The sequence below is a fragment of the Ictidomys tridecemlineatus genome, chromosome 12 (genome assembly GCF_052094955.1).
Source record: "Ictidomys tridecemlineatus isolate mIctTri1 chromosome 12, mIctTri1.hap1, whole genome shotgun sequence".
Lineage (NCBI taxonomy): Eukaryota > Metazoa > Chordata > Mammalia > Rodentia > Sciuridae > Ictidomys > Ictidomys tridecemlineatus.
In genome coordinates this window covers 11,010,132-11,024,105 of record NC_135488.1, presented here as the reverse complement: position 1 = coordinate 11,024,105, position 13,974 = coordinate 11,010,132, and the positions used below count along the sequence as shown (strand labels likewise).

At 56.4% G+C, this 13,974-nt stretch overlaps 2 protein-coding genes across 5 annotated transcripts in view; both read left to right on the top strand.

Annotated features, from left to right (window-relative positions):
- The first annotated feature begins 590 nt into the window (after positions 1-590).
- Positions 591-13,974, top strand: part of LOC144369022 (small ribosomal subunit protein uS5m-like) — a 55,781-nt gene continuing 42,397 nt past the window's right edge. For all 4 annotated transcript variants that reach the window (XM_078028089.1, XM_078028090.1, XM_078028092.1 and 1 more), the window contains exon 1: positions 591-684. In XM_078028089.1, coding sequence (XP_077884215.1) covers positions 606-684 — 79 coding nt within the window. In that variant the 5' untranslated portion in view covers positions 591-605. The remainder of the gene's footprint in view (positions 685-13,974) is intronic.
- On the top strand, positions 709-10,498 carry LOC144369491 (uncharacterized). The gene is made up of 3 exons (XM_078029777.1): positions 709-742; positions 825-1,775; positions 10,363-10,498. Exons 1-2 carry the CDS (start codon positions 709-711, stop codon positions 1,532-1,534), a joined length of 744 nt encoding a protein of 247 aa, XP_077885903.1. The 3' UTR covers positions 1,535-1,775; positions 10,363-10,498.

The following is a 13,974-nucleotide window of genomic DNA, read 5'->3' as shown; positions in this document are numbered from 1 at the left end:
ATGGAGAGTTGGAAGTAGGCTCTGTCCAAACAGTTCGAGGAGCTGGCAGATCCGGCCTTCAATGGACGGTTATCTCTGACAGAAGGGACCCTCAGAAGCTGTCAGCCTCTACTCACACTCTTGCAGATACAGCTCCCTGGGGTAGACACCAAGGAAGCCCTGGGGTGGGGAAGGAACTGGTGGAGAGTCGAGGAGGCCCAGGTTCCCTGGAACTCTTGGTGGCTCCAGAGTTGGGGCCTGGCCAGGCAGCAGCTGCTGGAGAGCCAGGAGGGCTGCCCAGGGACTGTTGGATAATCGGGTCAGAAACACTAAAGCTCCAACCAGGAACTCAGCGAGTCGGCGGCACACGCAGCCCTAGAACGAATCGCTAGCAGGACCCAACCCAGCCTCCTCGGCAGCCTTCTGCGCAGCGCTCGCTCGGTCAGCTCCCGCGGAAGGAAACTTTTCGCACAGCCCCCGCTCCCCGCTCCACGCGTCAGTCCTCCCTCGAGGACGCCTTTAATCAGCCTCGAGGACGCCTTTAATCAGGAGGACATTTTAATCAGCGCTCTGAGTCCACTGGGCGTACTCCTAACCGGGTCGGAACTGTAACTGCTTCGCATGCCATGCGGTTACCGTGGCAACACCATCCGGCGTCGCCAGCGGTCCAATCGGAGCCTGCGGCCTCTCTCGAGCCTTTCCAAGGTGGGGACCGGGACAAGGCCAGGAATGGGAACGGGGGAGACCCAGGCCCCCCGGCAGAGTCGCCCAGGCTGGGCACAGACCCCCGCGGCGAGCAGCGCTACAGCGAGGCGTGGTGGTGAACTAGAGCCGGGGCCGGCCAGGGGCTCGGCCTCCTGTTCGAGGGGCGGGTAAGGCGGGTGACGTGAGCCCGGCCGGGTGGGCTGAGTTGGGACCGGCTCGAGGAGGCGGGGGCGAGCGCGCGGAGAGGCAGACGCGCGAGGGAGGCGGCCGAGCGGCGCTGGCGGCTCTGCGGAGGGCGCGGTGGGCGCGGGCGGCGGGGCCCCGGGATCCCCGCGCGCCTCCTCCTCGCGGCGCCGCCGCCGCGCGTCCCCACGCCCCGCGCTCCACGGCGCCCTCGCTCCGCGCGCCTCCCTTGCCCGCCTCTTGCCAGCCTCCGGGCCGCGGCCGTCTGCAGAGCGAGCGCTCAGACGGAGCTCCCGGGCAACTTGAGCAGCGCCGGTGGGCGGCGGAGCCCTGGACCGAGCCCCCTGACCCTGAGGCGAGTGAGCGGACTCTCGTCCGCCGGAGTGACAGTCGTCCAAATCAGCGGTCAACGCCGACTCTTCGGCGCCGGGCTCCGGCTGGAGGCAAAGCCGCGCACCGCGAGACTCGTACCGCTCGTGGCGGGGCCGCCGGCCTCTTCCCCGCCGCCCGGGAGGGCGAAGCCGCGCCTTTTCAGACTCTCGCTTCGCAGCTACAGCACCGGAACGCGCCCCGCCTCGCCGCCACCTTCGCTGTGTCGCCCCTGGAGGGGGCCACAGCCCCGCGCCCCGGCCAGAGGATGTGCGTCCCCGCGGGCCGGCCCGCTTGAGCCATGCGCCCCAACGGCGGCGGCGCGCCGGCCGGCATGGAGCCCCGCGCGGCCGCGCTCTGACTCGCTGTGCTCCCCGCGGCCGGCGGGCGGCGGCGGACCGAGAGCCGGAGACCGGCGCCACGGGACCGCGACTGAAGCGAGCGGGCGCGGGCGCCGCGCAGATGGCCGGGGCGAGCAAGGTCTGAGGCTCTGCTCCCCGAAACGTGACCATGTGGATTCAACATCTTTTAGGACTCAGGTGAGCAACCCGGCTGACAACACGGTGCGTGTGGGTGCGTGGGTGACGGGCTGGGCTGAAGCAGCGCTTTCCTCCATGTTGCAAATAAAGAGACACCCCCCCCCCCCCGCGCGCGCTTCCCGAAAGCGGCCAGCTGGGCGCACCGGGGCGGTAGGGCGGCCGCTTGGAGACCAGAGCCCCGCGGCCCCGCAGGGAGCGGCCGGTTTTCCTAGATCCCTTGTGTCCCAGGGTCCGGGCAGCGGCGTTCGCCCCAACAACCTGGGCAGCGGAGCTGGCCGGGTGCGCCCGCAGTTGCCGGCGCCAGCAGCGCAGTGTCCTGGCCGGCCGCCCCAGCGCGCCTCCTCTCCGGAGCCCAGGGCGAGGCATGGGCTGCTGGGCGCGGCGGCGGGCGCAGAAACGGGGCTTCTAGGGAAAGCCAGCGCTCCTGGCTCCCGGGGAGAGCGCTGCAGGTGGAGTCGGAGGAAAGCTGAACCAGCCGCTCCACCCGCCCTTCTCTCTTCCTCTGGCCCGGGACTGAACCGGAGCCTCCTAGGATCCCAGCTGACGACCCAGCTGTGTTTGGGTGACCTCCGAGCGGACTGTCGCACACAGCTGGCGGGCAACTGAGACTGGAGAGCCCCGGGTTCTGGGGGAGCAACAGCAGGCAGCCTTCCGAACCACTCACATGCACACACTCCGCGTGGGTGAGCCAGGGTGCTGGTCTGTGTCCCCGACTCCAGGGCCCGCTCAAACAGGGTTCTAGCCCAGACACTGTGACGGGAGCTTTCAGAAGGACCCTTCTCAGCAAACTTTGCCCACCCACCCGGGTACTCTGACTCCATCGGCCCCTGCTTTGGGGGCCCCAGGGCCAACCAGAACGCACTTGTCCCCTTTAGAGCTATCTTCTACCCCTCTCGCTCCAGCCAGGGTCTCCTGCAGAGCTGGTGCTTTGGGGTCCGGGATGGAGCCCAGAGCCAAGAGGACTTAAGGTGGAGGCGGAGAAAACCTGCTTGCGGTACTCGAGTTTGTCCACTGGGATGCACTGCGCTCCCACGATGGGGCTGAAGGGGGTCAGCAGTTGCTAGAACAGGCTGCCTCCGCCGCCCCCACTTGGCGTGAAGCTGGGGGGAGTGGGGCAAAGGGAGGGAGGACGAGTGCGCGTCCTGATTTTGAGAAATGGAAAGGGGACTAGCCTGCCAAGGGTTTTCTAGCTACCCTTGATTTATGAGTCGATTTGGCACGCAGGGGTAAATGCTGTTTAACACATCTCATGAAAATTGTCAAATGTTCTCATTGGCATCCCTTTGCCTGTCCACGGGACTTAATTGTGGCAGTGGGATTTAAGAGGTTAATCATGAAGCTGATCCTGTGAGGTGCTGGTTGTTGCTGGGCCTGGATCAACTGATTGGTGTGCTTGGGCTAGATAAGGTTTGGGCTTGGGGTGTCGGCAAAAGGGAGCAAGGACAGCTTTGCCCAGATGACCCGGATCCAGGTGCCCTGCCAGCCTGCAGTATGCGCTTCAGCTCTGGATTGTCCCGGGTCTCTGCCAGACCCCATGGGCCTGGTGAATGACCAAACAGTTCTCCACCCTGCCCGGCAGTCGCCTTTAGCTCCTGAATGCTTCCGGAGCTGCCTCCTGCCACTAGGTTGCTGATGGCAACTTACTTGAACAGGCTCAGGCTTTTTTTTTTTTTTATTGCTAAGTTACTAGATTGAAAGATGAATACATTTTGATAAGGGAAGAGGAGAACAAATATTATGCACAGAAACCTCTCTTTTGATTCAAAATTCTCTAAAACAATTCCTTTACAGCATCCCCACCTAAGAGCTTCCTGAGGTTTTGCTTTCAGAAATAGTTCTGTTGGTGATTTTGAAGTATGACCTTTAGTTTTTCCCCATCAATGTGAGCACGGGAGATATTCTGTAAATGTGCCTCTACGGATGAGCCGTCACCTCTCCACGATCTTGATGGCAGAGCTCTCGGTCATATTTGCTAGTGCCGACTCCTGGCTAGGGTGAGAGGCCTGAGCCAGGGGGTCTGGTGGCTGCACATCTCTCTGGAGGCACAGGGGCTGGGAACAAGGGTTTCTTGCTCATGATCTGGAGGTGCACTTTTCCTTTCCAGAAAGCCCTGGGCCTCTGCTTGCAGGTTTGCTGCCTGGCTCTCCAGGTGAGCACTGAGCATCTTGCTACCGAGCTTGGAGGCTGATTCGGACAGGTAGAGGCTGAACCTCCCGTGGAGGCCACAGAAGACAGTGCAAGCTCTGCCTGGAAGAGTCTCCTTTAACCTGGGGGAGGGGCTTCTCAGCTCCAAGGCGAAGTCTGGGCTTGGTTATTTCCTTTTGTGTTGGAGCTGAGCTGTACTTGGAGCCTTGACTTTTTAGGAGAGAGAAGCAGATGGAGTCTAATCGATCTACTTTTCTGGTTGTTTTTTTTTTTTTTTTTTTTGGTGGTGGTGGTGCTAATTGCATCCAAATGCAAAGCTACTTCCCAGCACAGGGAAGGGCAGCCCTTGAAGGAGACTCTGGAGCAGCAGCCCAGAGGGTGTGCTTACTCAGCAGGCTACCCCGAGTTCTGAGTTTGGCTGCCTGGTGGCAAGCGGAGCTTCCCACGTCCATCCCAGCCTGCTCAGGACTGCGACCCCTTGCAGAGGGCCCGTGCTCACTCCCAGGCTGTGTGCCTCGGGGTTACTCGTCTCTTCTCACCCCCGAGGCTCCACTGCCTCTTTCTCTCTGGGCCCCGGGCATGTCTAACCATATAATTCGGTTCCTCAAGTCCTCAGTGTGCCTGCTGTCATGTGCCCGGGCCTCCCGCAGGGACCCGCGGAGCTGGCTCACACTGTCCCTGACTAAAGTCCCCCAGCAGCTGGAGCTGAAGAGCCCGACGGATGGAGTCCAACACTCTGTCCACAGTGCCGCGCCCCCGGTGAATCCTGGCTGGTGCCGACTTCCAGCTGCTGCTACTAAATTGATTGCCACTGGAATCTGTGTAGTGTCAGCCTCTGTGACACCCATCAGGGACAATAATGCTCGAATAAATCACAAATTTAGGAGGCAGCTCAAATCTTCAGCAACATGAGTCCGTCCTCCTTAAGCTCGGCCCTTGTTGGGGATCTGCGGTCCTGCTGGGGAGCAGGGGGGGGGGTGGACCCCTCCCAGCCGCCTCTGGTCTCTGTTGTCTATTTATTTTAATCACTTCGTCCTTTGCCTCTGTGCATTGGAGAGCGAAGCAGGCCAGGCAGCACAGGAGCTGAGCTGAGATAGCTCTGCGCCTCCCTGGGGCGTCTGTCTGTGGGTCCCTGGAGAAGGATCAGCTTGCTTTCCCCTCTGTGTGCCTCAGCCTTCTGGCAGGGGTGGCTCTGGGGATGGCCGTGCCCCACCCCAGACACATCACCCTGGTCCCAGCCTCTGTCTCTGACACAAACTAGGCATGTGGAAGATGTGGCTCTGTGCCCCCTGTGCCCTGTGCCCCTGAGCCTGGGTGGGAGCCCACCAGACACCTGGAGGGTGTGGAAGAAAGCTGCTCCCTGGGTCCCCATGAGGTGGGTGGGCCCAGAGCTCAGCTGCAGTCTGCATGGAGCCCAGAGAGCCAGGGCTCCTCCCGGGGGTGGCGTTGGAGTCATCTGCTTTAAATATGGAGCTGCCAAGTTTTCTTCAAAGGGTTACAAGTCAGTAGAGACCAAATTGATGTAAAGATTAGCTTGGAAAGCCAAATATATCCTTGATCTAGATTTCCACATTTGAAGTCTGGCTTGAGAGGGCTGCTCCTGCCCAGTGCCAGTCAGACAGGAGGGGAAGGTGGGAGCAGGGGCTCGCTGGGGCCAGAGCAGACAAACAGGGTGTGCCTGACCCTGCTCTTTGTTCCTGGGAGACCCCTTCCAGGAATTCAAAGGGACTGGTGACTCATGAGGCCACCGAGTGGGGAGTGGTGGTTACATAACTCAGATTAACTCTCAGTTAAAATGCTGCGAGCAGCAAGTCGGGCCGGAGTGTGCCCATGGCAGAGTCAGGACTTCAGGGTGCCCTGGGCCCTCTGGATTCCATCCCTGTCGGGGCTGTGGCCAGACCCAGGTGGAGGAGGGCAGCTGCTACCCCTCGTCAGGGCCACGACCTGAACCCCACCATAACCAACCAGGGGTGGTGGGTGCTGCTTCAGTGCCAGATCGCCAAAGCCCCTCCAGGACTCAGGCAAAGACGGGCCTGTCCTGCTGCTGGGGAGCTTGGCACCTGCCTGATTGTCGATGGCCCGAGGTAACTAGGACAGGCAGGCACAGAGAAGTGGCCTGAGCGCTATGCCACCCCTCCCCCACCTGCTGGCCAAGAGCTCCTCCAATGACAGATGACAGGACCAGGATCCTACCATTGGTCCCTGGGATCTTAAAGTTGGTGAATATTAACAGTAAAACCAGAGGAGCCCCAGGGGAGCACAGTGTGCCCCAAGTCGTGTGTCTGCAGAGGACCTAGGAGTTCCGACAGCTGGACGGGAGGCCCAGAGAGAGGAATCAGGGCCGTCTGCATCTGTGTCCAGGTGGGAGCTCTGGAAAAGGCCACACCTTTTTTTTTTCTTTTTTCCCCTGTGGTCTAGGGATGGAATCCGGGGCCTGGCACATTTGCAGCAAGCTCTCTACTACGAGCTGCATCTCCAGACCAACTTGGTTTCTTTATCATCCCCCAAAAGTCTGGTGGCTCAAAGCTGAATTCTCCTGTGCTTCACATCCTGTGGCCTGTGCCTTCTGAGCTCACCCTAGACTGCCCTTGTGTGGTCTGCTCCCTGGACTTCAACTGTTCATGGTGCTTTCCCTTGGTACAGGCCCAGGAGGGGGGCCAGGCGGGACCCCACCTGTCTGCCTTCCCGTCTTTGCCAGCCCTGTGGGCAGTTCCCTGAGCCAATGGGCTCTGCTGCCCATTGTCCTAGGGAAGTCACGCTGCTCCCTGACTCTGCTGGCCTGTGACCTCTGGGGCAGCTCGAAGGGGTCGCCACTGCGGCAGCAGCAGCAGGAACGTGAACCTGGCTGTGAGAGCAGGGGCTGTGTTGGTTGGGAACGCACAGGACCTTGGTGCAAGGCTCCTGTTCTGCCCTGGAGCAGAGTGCAGGGTCCCGGCCGAGCGTCCCTGTGGGCAGTGCCATGGAGGGTCTGGCACTAGGAGACGCTGGGGTGTCTGTGGACGGAAAGTGTGTTGCCGTGGCACAGTGCCCCTGTTTCATCGAGTCACGGGTTGTGCCCGGCTGCGCACGGAGATCCAAGAACGCGCTCGCAGCCTCAGGCTTGGGTGCTCTCCTGCCCCAGATAGAGGCTGGCTCTTCAGCCTGGCTCCCTGCTCCGTGCTCTCAATCCTACCCACAGCGACGGCTCCTGGGGCTCGAGGATTTTGTCACGATGAGAGTACAGAGGTGCTCAGGAGAAACCATGCCACCAGCTCTGCCGTCATTGTCAGTTCAGGAGGAGTGACAGTGTCAGACCTTCAGCTGCCTGGAGGGAGGGGGTGCCGTGGGCGGGAACGGGGGGGGGGGTGCGGTGCAGGCCTGGCTGTGGGTGAGGGAGCAGAGCTGCTGCTGGCCGTGGCAGAGGGGGCGGAAGACCCTGCCTGCAGCCCTGGTGGGGACTGGAGCAGTCGCTGCCCTGGGGAAAGGGGTTGGAGGCAGGTCAGGTGCCTCTGAGAGAGAGAGAGGCCTCGGCTTCCATCCTGGGCAGGGAGCGCTGGGTGTGTGTGTCCGACCTGCTCGGGTTTTACTCTGAACTGCCGGTTCCCGGGCCCCGCAGGAGCCTCAGAAGTCACTTTGGACAAGGGGCTGCCCTCCATGTCCCCCGTCCTGGGGACTGGCCTCTGCTCTCAGCCTCATCCTCCCCTGCGTTCTTCCTCGGTGCTCGGGTGGGGGCACCCACCATCCTCAGCAGACGCACGGCAGACGCACGGGCCAGCCGGTCTCTGCCCTCAGGGAGGGGACAGTCTTCCTCCCCGGGGAGAGACCAGCACTCCCTGCAGACAGAGACACAAGCCGTCGGTGCTTCCCAACTCTCAGGAGCTGCATGAGAACACAGATGGAAAAGACTGGAAATGTGTCTAATCTAACCCAATCCCACCCAACTGTGGTCATTTCGATGTGAACCTAGGAGAAACGGTGTTATTGGGCTTGAGTGTCCACTGTCACTCGCTGCCTTGGGATCAGGTGTGTGACTTATTCTTAGAATACATCTGCGTTTCCGGTTTCCTGATTGCCACTCGGGACTGGTGACTGTTGGGTCAGTTCAGACATTTCCGAGGGAAACCCAGAAGCGGTGTCTTTAGGACCAGTGATTTCTTGAGACACCCCCGAGTGTCTGCCTTCAGCACTGTCCCTGTCCAGCGTGGGCGCTGGAGGCCACCAGGGCAGCTTCCTTCCTTACCCGCTGGGGTGACTGTGAGCACCAGTGCTATCCAGGGTGTGCCAGCACCAGAGCAGCACAGCAAGGGGAGCTGTGGCTGCTATCTTTGAGGCCTGTGGCCCAGAGAGCTGTGCCAGCTGAGCATTTGCACCCTCTGGGCACCTCTCCCACCAGTGTGTAAGGAGCATAGCCGCAGGATCCTGGGGTGGGGGGTGGAAGACTGCTCAGTGTAATAGGCTTCCTGAAGTCAGGAGGGAGGGGTCAGGTGGCTGACAGTGAGACCAGCAGGTGCAAAGGTGGGTCAGAGGCTGGGCTGGCTGCCAAAGGAGAGCTGGCCTCTCAGAGGGCACGTGTGCTCCCCTGGGCATCGCAGGCAGCACTGGGCCTGCACTACACAGTTCCTGAGTGGATGCCCCAGGGGTCAGATGTCCCAGGGTCTCTGAGCTTCATCTGCACAGGCTCAGCTTTGTCCTGTCCCCTGCACCCAGCACGTCACAGAGGCCCAGAGACTCCCATGTGGGGCCTCCAGGAGGAGGAGACGTGGCAAAGGGGCACAGAGGCCTGGTTTGAATGTCAGCTCCTGAGAGCCTGCGCCAGGAACTTGGTCGGGCACTTTTTTGTACGTGTGAGTGTGCCCGTGTGTTGTGTGTGAGTGTGTGGGGGGGCAGGTGAGCATGTCGTGTGAGGAGCTGGGGTCTGGGGATGGAATCCGGGGCCTGGCACATTTGCAGCAAGCTCTCTACTATGAGCTGCATCTCCAGACCAACTTGGTTTCTTTATCATCCCCCAAAAGTTTGGTGGCTCAAAGCTGAATTCTCCTGTGCTTCACATCCTGTGGCCTGTGCCTTCTGAGCTCACCCTAGACTGCCCTTGTGTGGTCTGCTCCCTGGACTTCAACTGTTCATGGTGCTTTCCCTTGGTACAGGCCCAGGAGGGGGGCCAGGCGGGACAGGACGGGGGACTCGCTTCGTTCCCCACCCCCAACACGCAAGTGGCACCAACTCTCCCCGATGCTGTGAGCTGCTTTTGCTGGGGACAAGCCTCTATGCTGACCTCTCCTATCCTTCAGCTGGGCTGCCCTGGGGGAGGGGAGGGGAGGCAGAGGGGAGTGTCCCAATCACTCTCCTTGCTTCATGTCTATGGAAGAGGAAGTTTGTCTGGGGCCTTGGTAGCCTAAGAAATTCATAGCAGAGATCCCCACATCCAACCCAGAAGGGATGGAGAACAGGCTTTAGGTTAGAGGAGGGAGACAGTAAAGAGGTGTTCAGAGGAAGGAGAAGCTGGCTGTTGTATTCCCTCACTCAAGGTCATGGCACCACTGGGCCATACACCATGTCGGAGGGAAGCAGTCCCTTTGCTGGTCTTTGGAATCATTGTTCTCAGGAGGGCAGCATTTGGAATGTGGCCTCCATTCTCAGAAGCCTGGTTCACATAGAGGCAGGCTCCACCAACGCAGAAGCGTGGTTCTAATGTGGTATCCGTGCTGGTCAGCCTGTCCTCACTGTGGCCATACTTGAGAATCCTAGGCCTTTTCTCTGGGTTTCACAACTTTCTCTTTGGTTGTGCACTGAGGCTGTCCATAAAGCTCTAGTGTGTGGCAGTGGAGAGCTCCTCAGCCCTTGCCACAAAGGCATAGACTGGGAGAGAGAGAACAAGGCTGGGAGAGAGGGAGAGAGAGAAAGACAGAGAGGAGAAGGAGGACCTCTACTTGGAGAATGAGGATTCAGTGGAGCCAACAGGGACAAGGTACTGTTGCACAGGGTGCACCCCTGTTTAGGTCTTCCTCCAACCATGCTCAACCTTTCTTCCAGTCCCTCCCACCCCCCAGTAGTGGATTTATCTTGAATGAGAATTTCATGTTGACATCAGAGGACTCACCATCCAATGCTTCCCTCCAAACCCACCTGTGAAGATGGTTCATGTAGGGTCTGAATCTTCGGCACAAGAGCCTTTTTGGGAGATTTCAGATGCAAACCCTAGTGGTGTGCTTTGGCAGATGCAAGAGGACCTGGGATGTTTTGGAGTCCAAAGCCTTTGGTAATAACAGATATTAGGTCTGTTGAAGTGCTCTGCCTAGTTTTTCCTCAGGGAGGACTGTGGAGGCTGTCTTGTTGGTATTGGTGCTGAATTGGAGAGCTCTCAGGTGTGTGGCTCAGTTCGTTTCTGGCACAGGCTCTCAGATGTTGGGGTGTCCCAGGGAGCACCTCCTGAGCCACTTTATTTTGTACACCCCTCTCTCCCCAGAGCTGAGGATTCCAGCGCAGGCCAACGTATTTTACGCAAAGAACCCTCACACAAAACCCAACTTCGTGCTGAGGAAAAGGAGCCTCTCCCAAAAGAATGATGAGTGGATCCAGCCTCAACCTCCCTCTCGTCCTGCAAAGAAGGCTCCAGCCCTCCTGAGGATGCTTGCAAAACCATTCTGCTGCTGTGTGCCTGGGCGGGGCTGAGGCAGCCCATGAATATTTACATTGATTACTATTTGCTTCAAAGTTTGAATGTATAGTTTGCCATTGTCTTTGACCTTGTTTAGTAACACAGTTGTTACTCTATCCTGTATTTGTTGTTCCCACTAATATATTATTATTTTAAAATATATATGTTTTTGTTACCTGATCTACTGTGATGATTTGTTACCTGATCTACTGTGATGGTTTTTGATCAAAATTGTGCATTTGATGATAATGAATGCCATGCATTTAGGAACCTGTAGACTCTAGACAATGAATGAGTGTCTACTGTTGCATGGACTGGTCTGCAGAGTCCTGTAGCATTTGAGCTTGTGTGAGGGCTTCATAGGGCTTGCAAAAAGTCCAGGTCAGATGGTCCTGCATGAAGCTTAGCTCCTAGTGGTCTCCTCCACAGCATAAGGGCCAAGGAGAAACCCACTTCCACACAGAAGATGGGAAGCTACCTTATGAAGGTGATCGTAGGTGTGGGACCCTCTTGCTAGGACCCTTTTTCTATTGGGCCAAAACTGTGCTCTGAATGTGCTTGCTGAGAAGAGCTTGGAATTTCCTGATTGAAACAGTTCATGCAAGCTGCTTCCACTTGCAGGAACAAAGTGTGTTCTCGTTGAGCACTTTGGGGTGTCCCAGGTTGCACTAGAGTGTGTCAGAAGCACTTGTAATGATTGGCATTCACGGTTTCACATTGAAGCCTCTGTGCCATCTGTCAACCACTGATGGCTGCAAGTGGGTATCCTGCCTTTCAATGAGTTTTCTGAAAAAGTAGGAGTTTTGAAGAACTGATCTTCTCAGCATTCCCCTTGCCTTCCCAAGTTGGGTGATGTCAATTATACAGGCTTCCTTGGGAGCACACATTTTATATTGAGTTGGAATTGGACTCTGGATGCTATTCCTAAAAATAGCTAGGGAATGGGAGAATGGAAGCTGTTTGCTGCAAGCAGTTTCAATTTGCTTTGTTGATTAACTTTGTTGTAAGTGAGCACATGCTATTTTTTTTTCTGTGGACCTAGAAGAATTCAAAACTGCTTCTTACAGGTGACAGGCATGCTTACACATTGAAGCCTCTGTGCCAATGATAAAAAAACTGTTCACTCATGTGGGCACCTGCACTTCAAGTGAATGTTGTAAACAAGTGTGACAAATGGATGTCAGTGAGACTTTGGAGAACTGATCTTCTCAGCTGGTCCTCTTTTTTCCTGAAAGTTGGTGATGCTAGATTCAAGAGAACTCCTTCCGGCACCCTTCGTGTTTCATGCCTGAACTGTGCTCTGAAAGCTCTTGAGGAGAACAGCTTAGAAGTGCAGAAGTGAAGCTGTTTGTTGAAGCAGCTTCAAGTGGCACAAGCTAACTTGTTCTCAGTGAGCACCTGGGGATTTTCCCTGGTTGAAGCAGCGTGAATGAGAATGGCTTCTCAGAGCTGGTAGGCATGTTTGCATTTGGCAAACTTTGCCATCTGTCACCCAGAGTTCCTTGCATGAAACCTACATTTCCAGTGTTTTCAGAAAGGTGTGATGAGTGGGTTTCCATGGAATTTTTTGGAATTGATCTTTTCAGGCACTCCTCATTGCCTTCTTAAAATTGTTGATCCTGGTGCAAGGGCTCTCTTGTCAGCCAACATTGTATTTTGGGCCTGACCTCGGCTCTGAATGTACTTGCTGTACTTCCCATCTTTCCTCTCTCTGGTCCACTCCTCAGATTTCATCCTCCTTTCAATAGGGCCTCATCCAGGAAGCCTGCCCATGTGCCTCCCACTTGATTTCAACTTCTCCAGTGCACTTATTGTCAAAGCAGGACTCCCAGGAGAGAGTGCTCTCCATTCTGCACACTGAAATTTCTCACCAGGGAGGACTCCTCCATGCTTGGATAGCAGGGCTGCAATCACCTGGAAGGTGGAAATAGGAGGCTGGTGGTGTTCCTAGCCAGGATGCTGGTGACTGCAGTGCATTTAATCTATGGCCCTCAAGGAGGTTTATGCTGCAGATTTGTGTACTTCTGCATCTGTATGCACACAGTTCTTCATGTGGGGAAAAAAGCAATGTTCTCAAAGTTTGCTTTATATTATACTCAACTGGTAATTTACAAACCCCAGTGTCCCATCTTAGCCCAGAGCCATTCCATCAGCCCAGGGCCAGTGGGTGGTCCAGCGGTCAGTACTATGCACAGCTCCCAGGTGGCTCCAGTGTGTAGCTGAATTTGAGAGCCAGTGTACTGTAGGATTTGCCCTTGAGGTTAGAATTCATTGACTTCCTCTTATGTCATTTCACTGGTTCAGGATATTTTTTGTCTCATGAACTATTCTGTGAAATCTTCAAGTTAGCCATCTCTGGTCATTTCTTCCCTTTGATGGCACCTGGTTCAACAGCTTGTTCTTGGGTGGGGTCGGTCATGGGCAGTCCTGGGTCACAGAGAGGAACAGGAAGACCATAATGTGGAATGGTGGTGTAGAGAGTAAGGGTGGGGCCAGAGCCCACACTATGGTTTGGGTAGGGAAGGGATCTGAAGAGACTACCTTGACAGCGAGCTCTGGCTGCAGTTAACCAGGAATCAGGGCCTGGAAATGGAAGCCATGACAGGGCTTCTGACTAGAAAGGACACATCTTTCTGGGCTCAGTTGGAGGTCCATCGAGGCAGAGGAAAATATAGAGGATGCAGGAGAGGGGGATGGTCTAGATCACAGAGCAGCTCCATCATCATATCTTAGACAATGGATTATTTTCTTCCAGTTGTTGTTAAATGCTAATTCATTCACGTGTTACATTCACATCCACCTTGTCCATTGGAAAGGCCGCTCAACCACCACAGGCAGTGGTATCTTGGTGGATGTGTGCATTCTAAAAGGAGGTGAGGTTGGCGCCAATCGAGTGTGTGGGCGCTCAGGCATTGGCAAGCTTGCTTTGGAGAGTGAATCCTCTAAATGTTATTGGGCTGTTTTTGAAAGATCGTGTGGTTTGGCTAGACCTAGAATGCTTCCACACAATTTAGCATGGTGTATATTTTAGAGAGCATGATCACTGAGGGGCAGGTTGCTGGTGTGAAGCCGTGAGCATTAACATCTATCAAGTTTCTCACCTGGAGTTGACTACCTACAACTGGTGACAGTGTTTTGCTCCTACTGAGCAATACTGAACAAGTCTCTGGGCCAGTAATCCATTGCTGAACTACATCACCAACAAAAAGACACTGAGTGAAGGTGAGGACCAGAAGAGCCCGGGAACCACCTGACAGCAGCCCTGAAGTCCTGAGCTCTGGCACATCATATGCCAACTCAACTGGGTATCAACCTCTTCCTGGGCTCATTAGAACTGTGTGCTTCAACTTTCAGAAGCAAATGCAGAATGACAGAATCTTCTCTGAGGACACTTTTCTAAGTCTTGTTTGCAGCACGTGT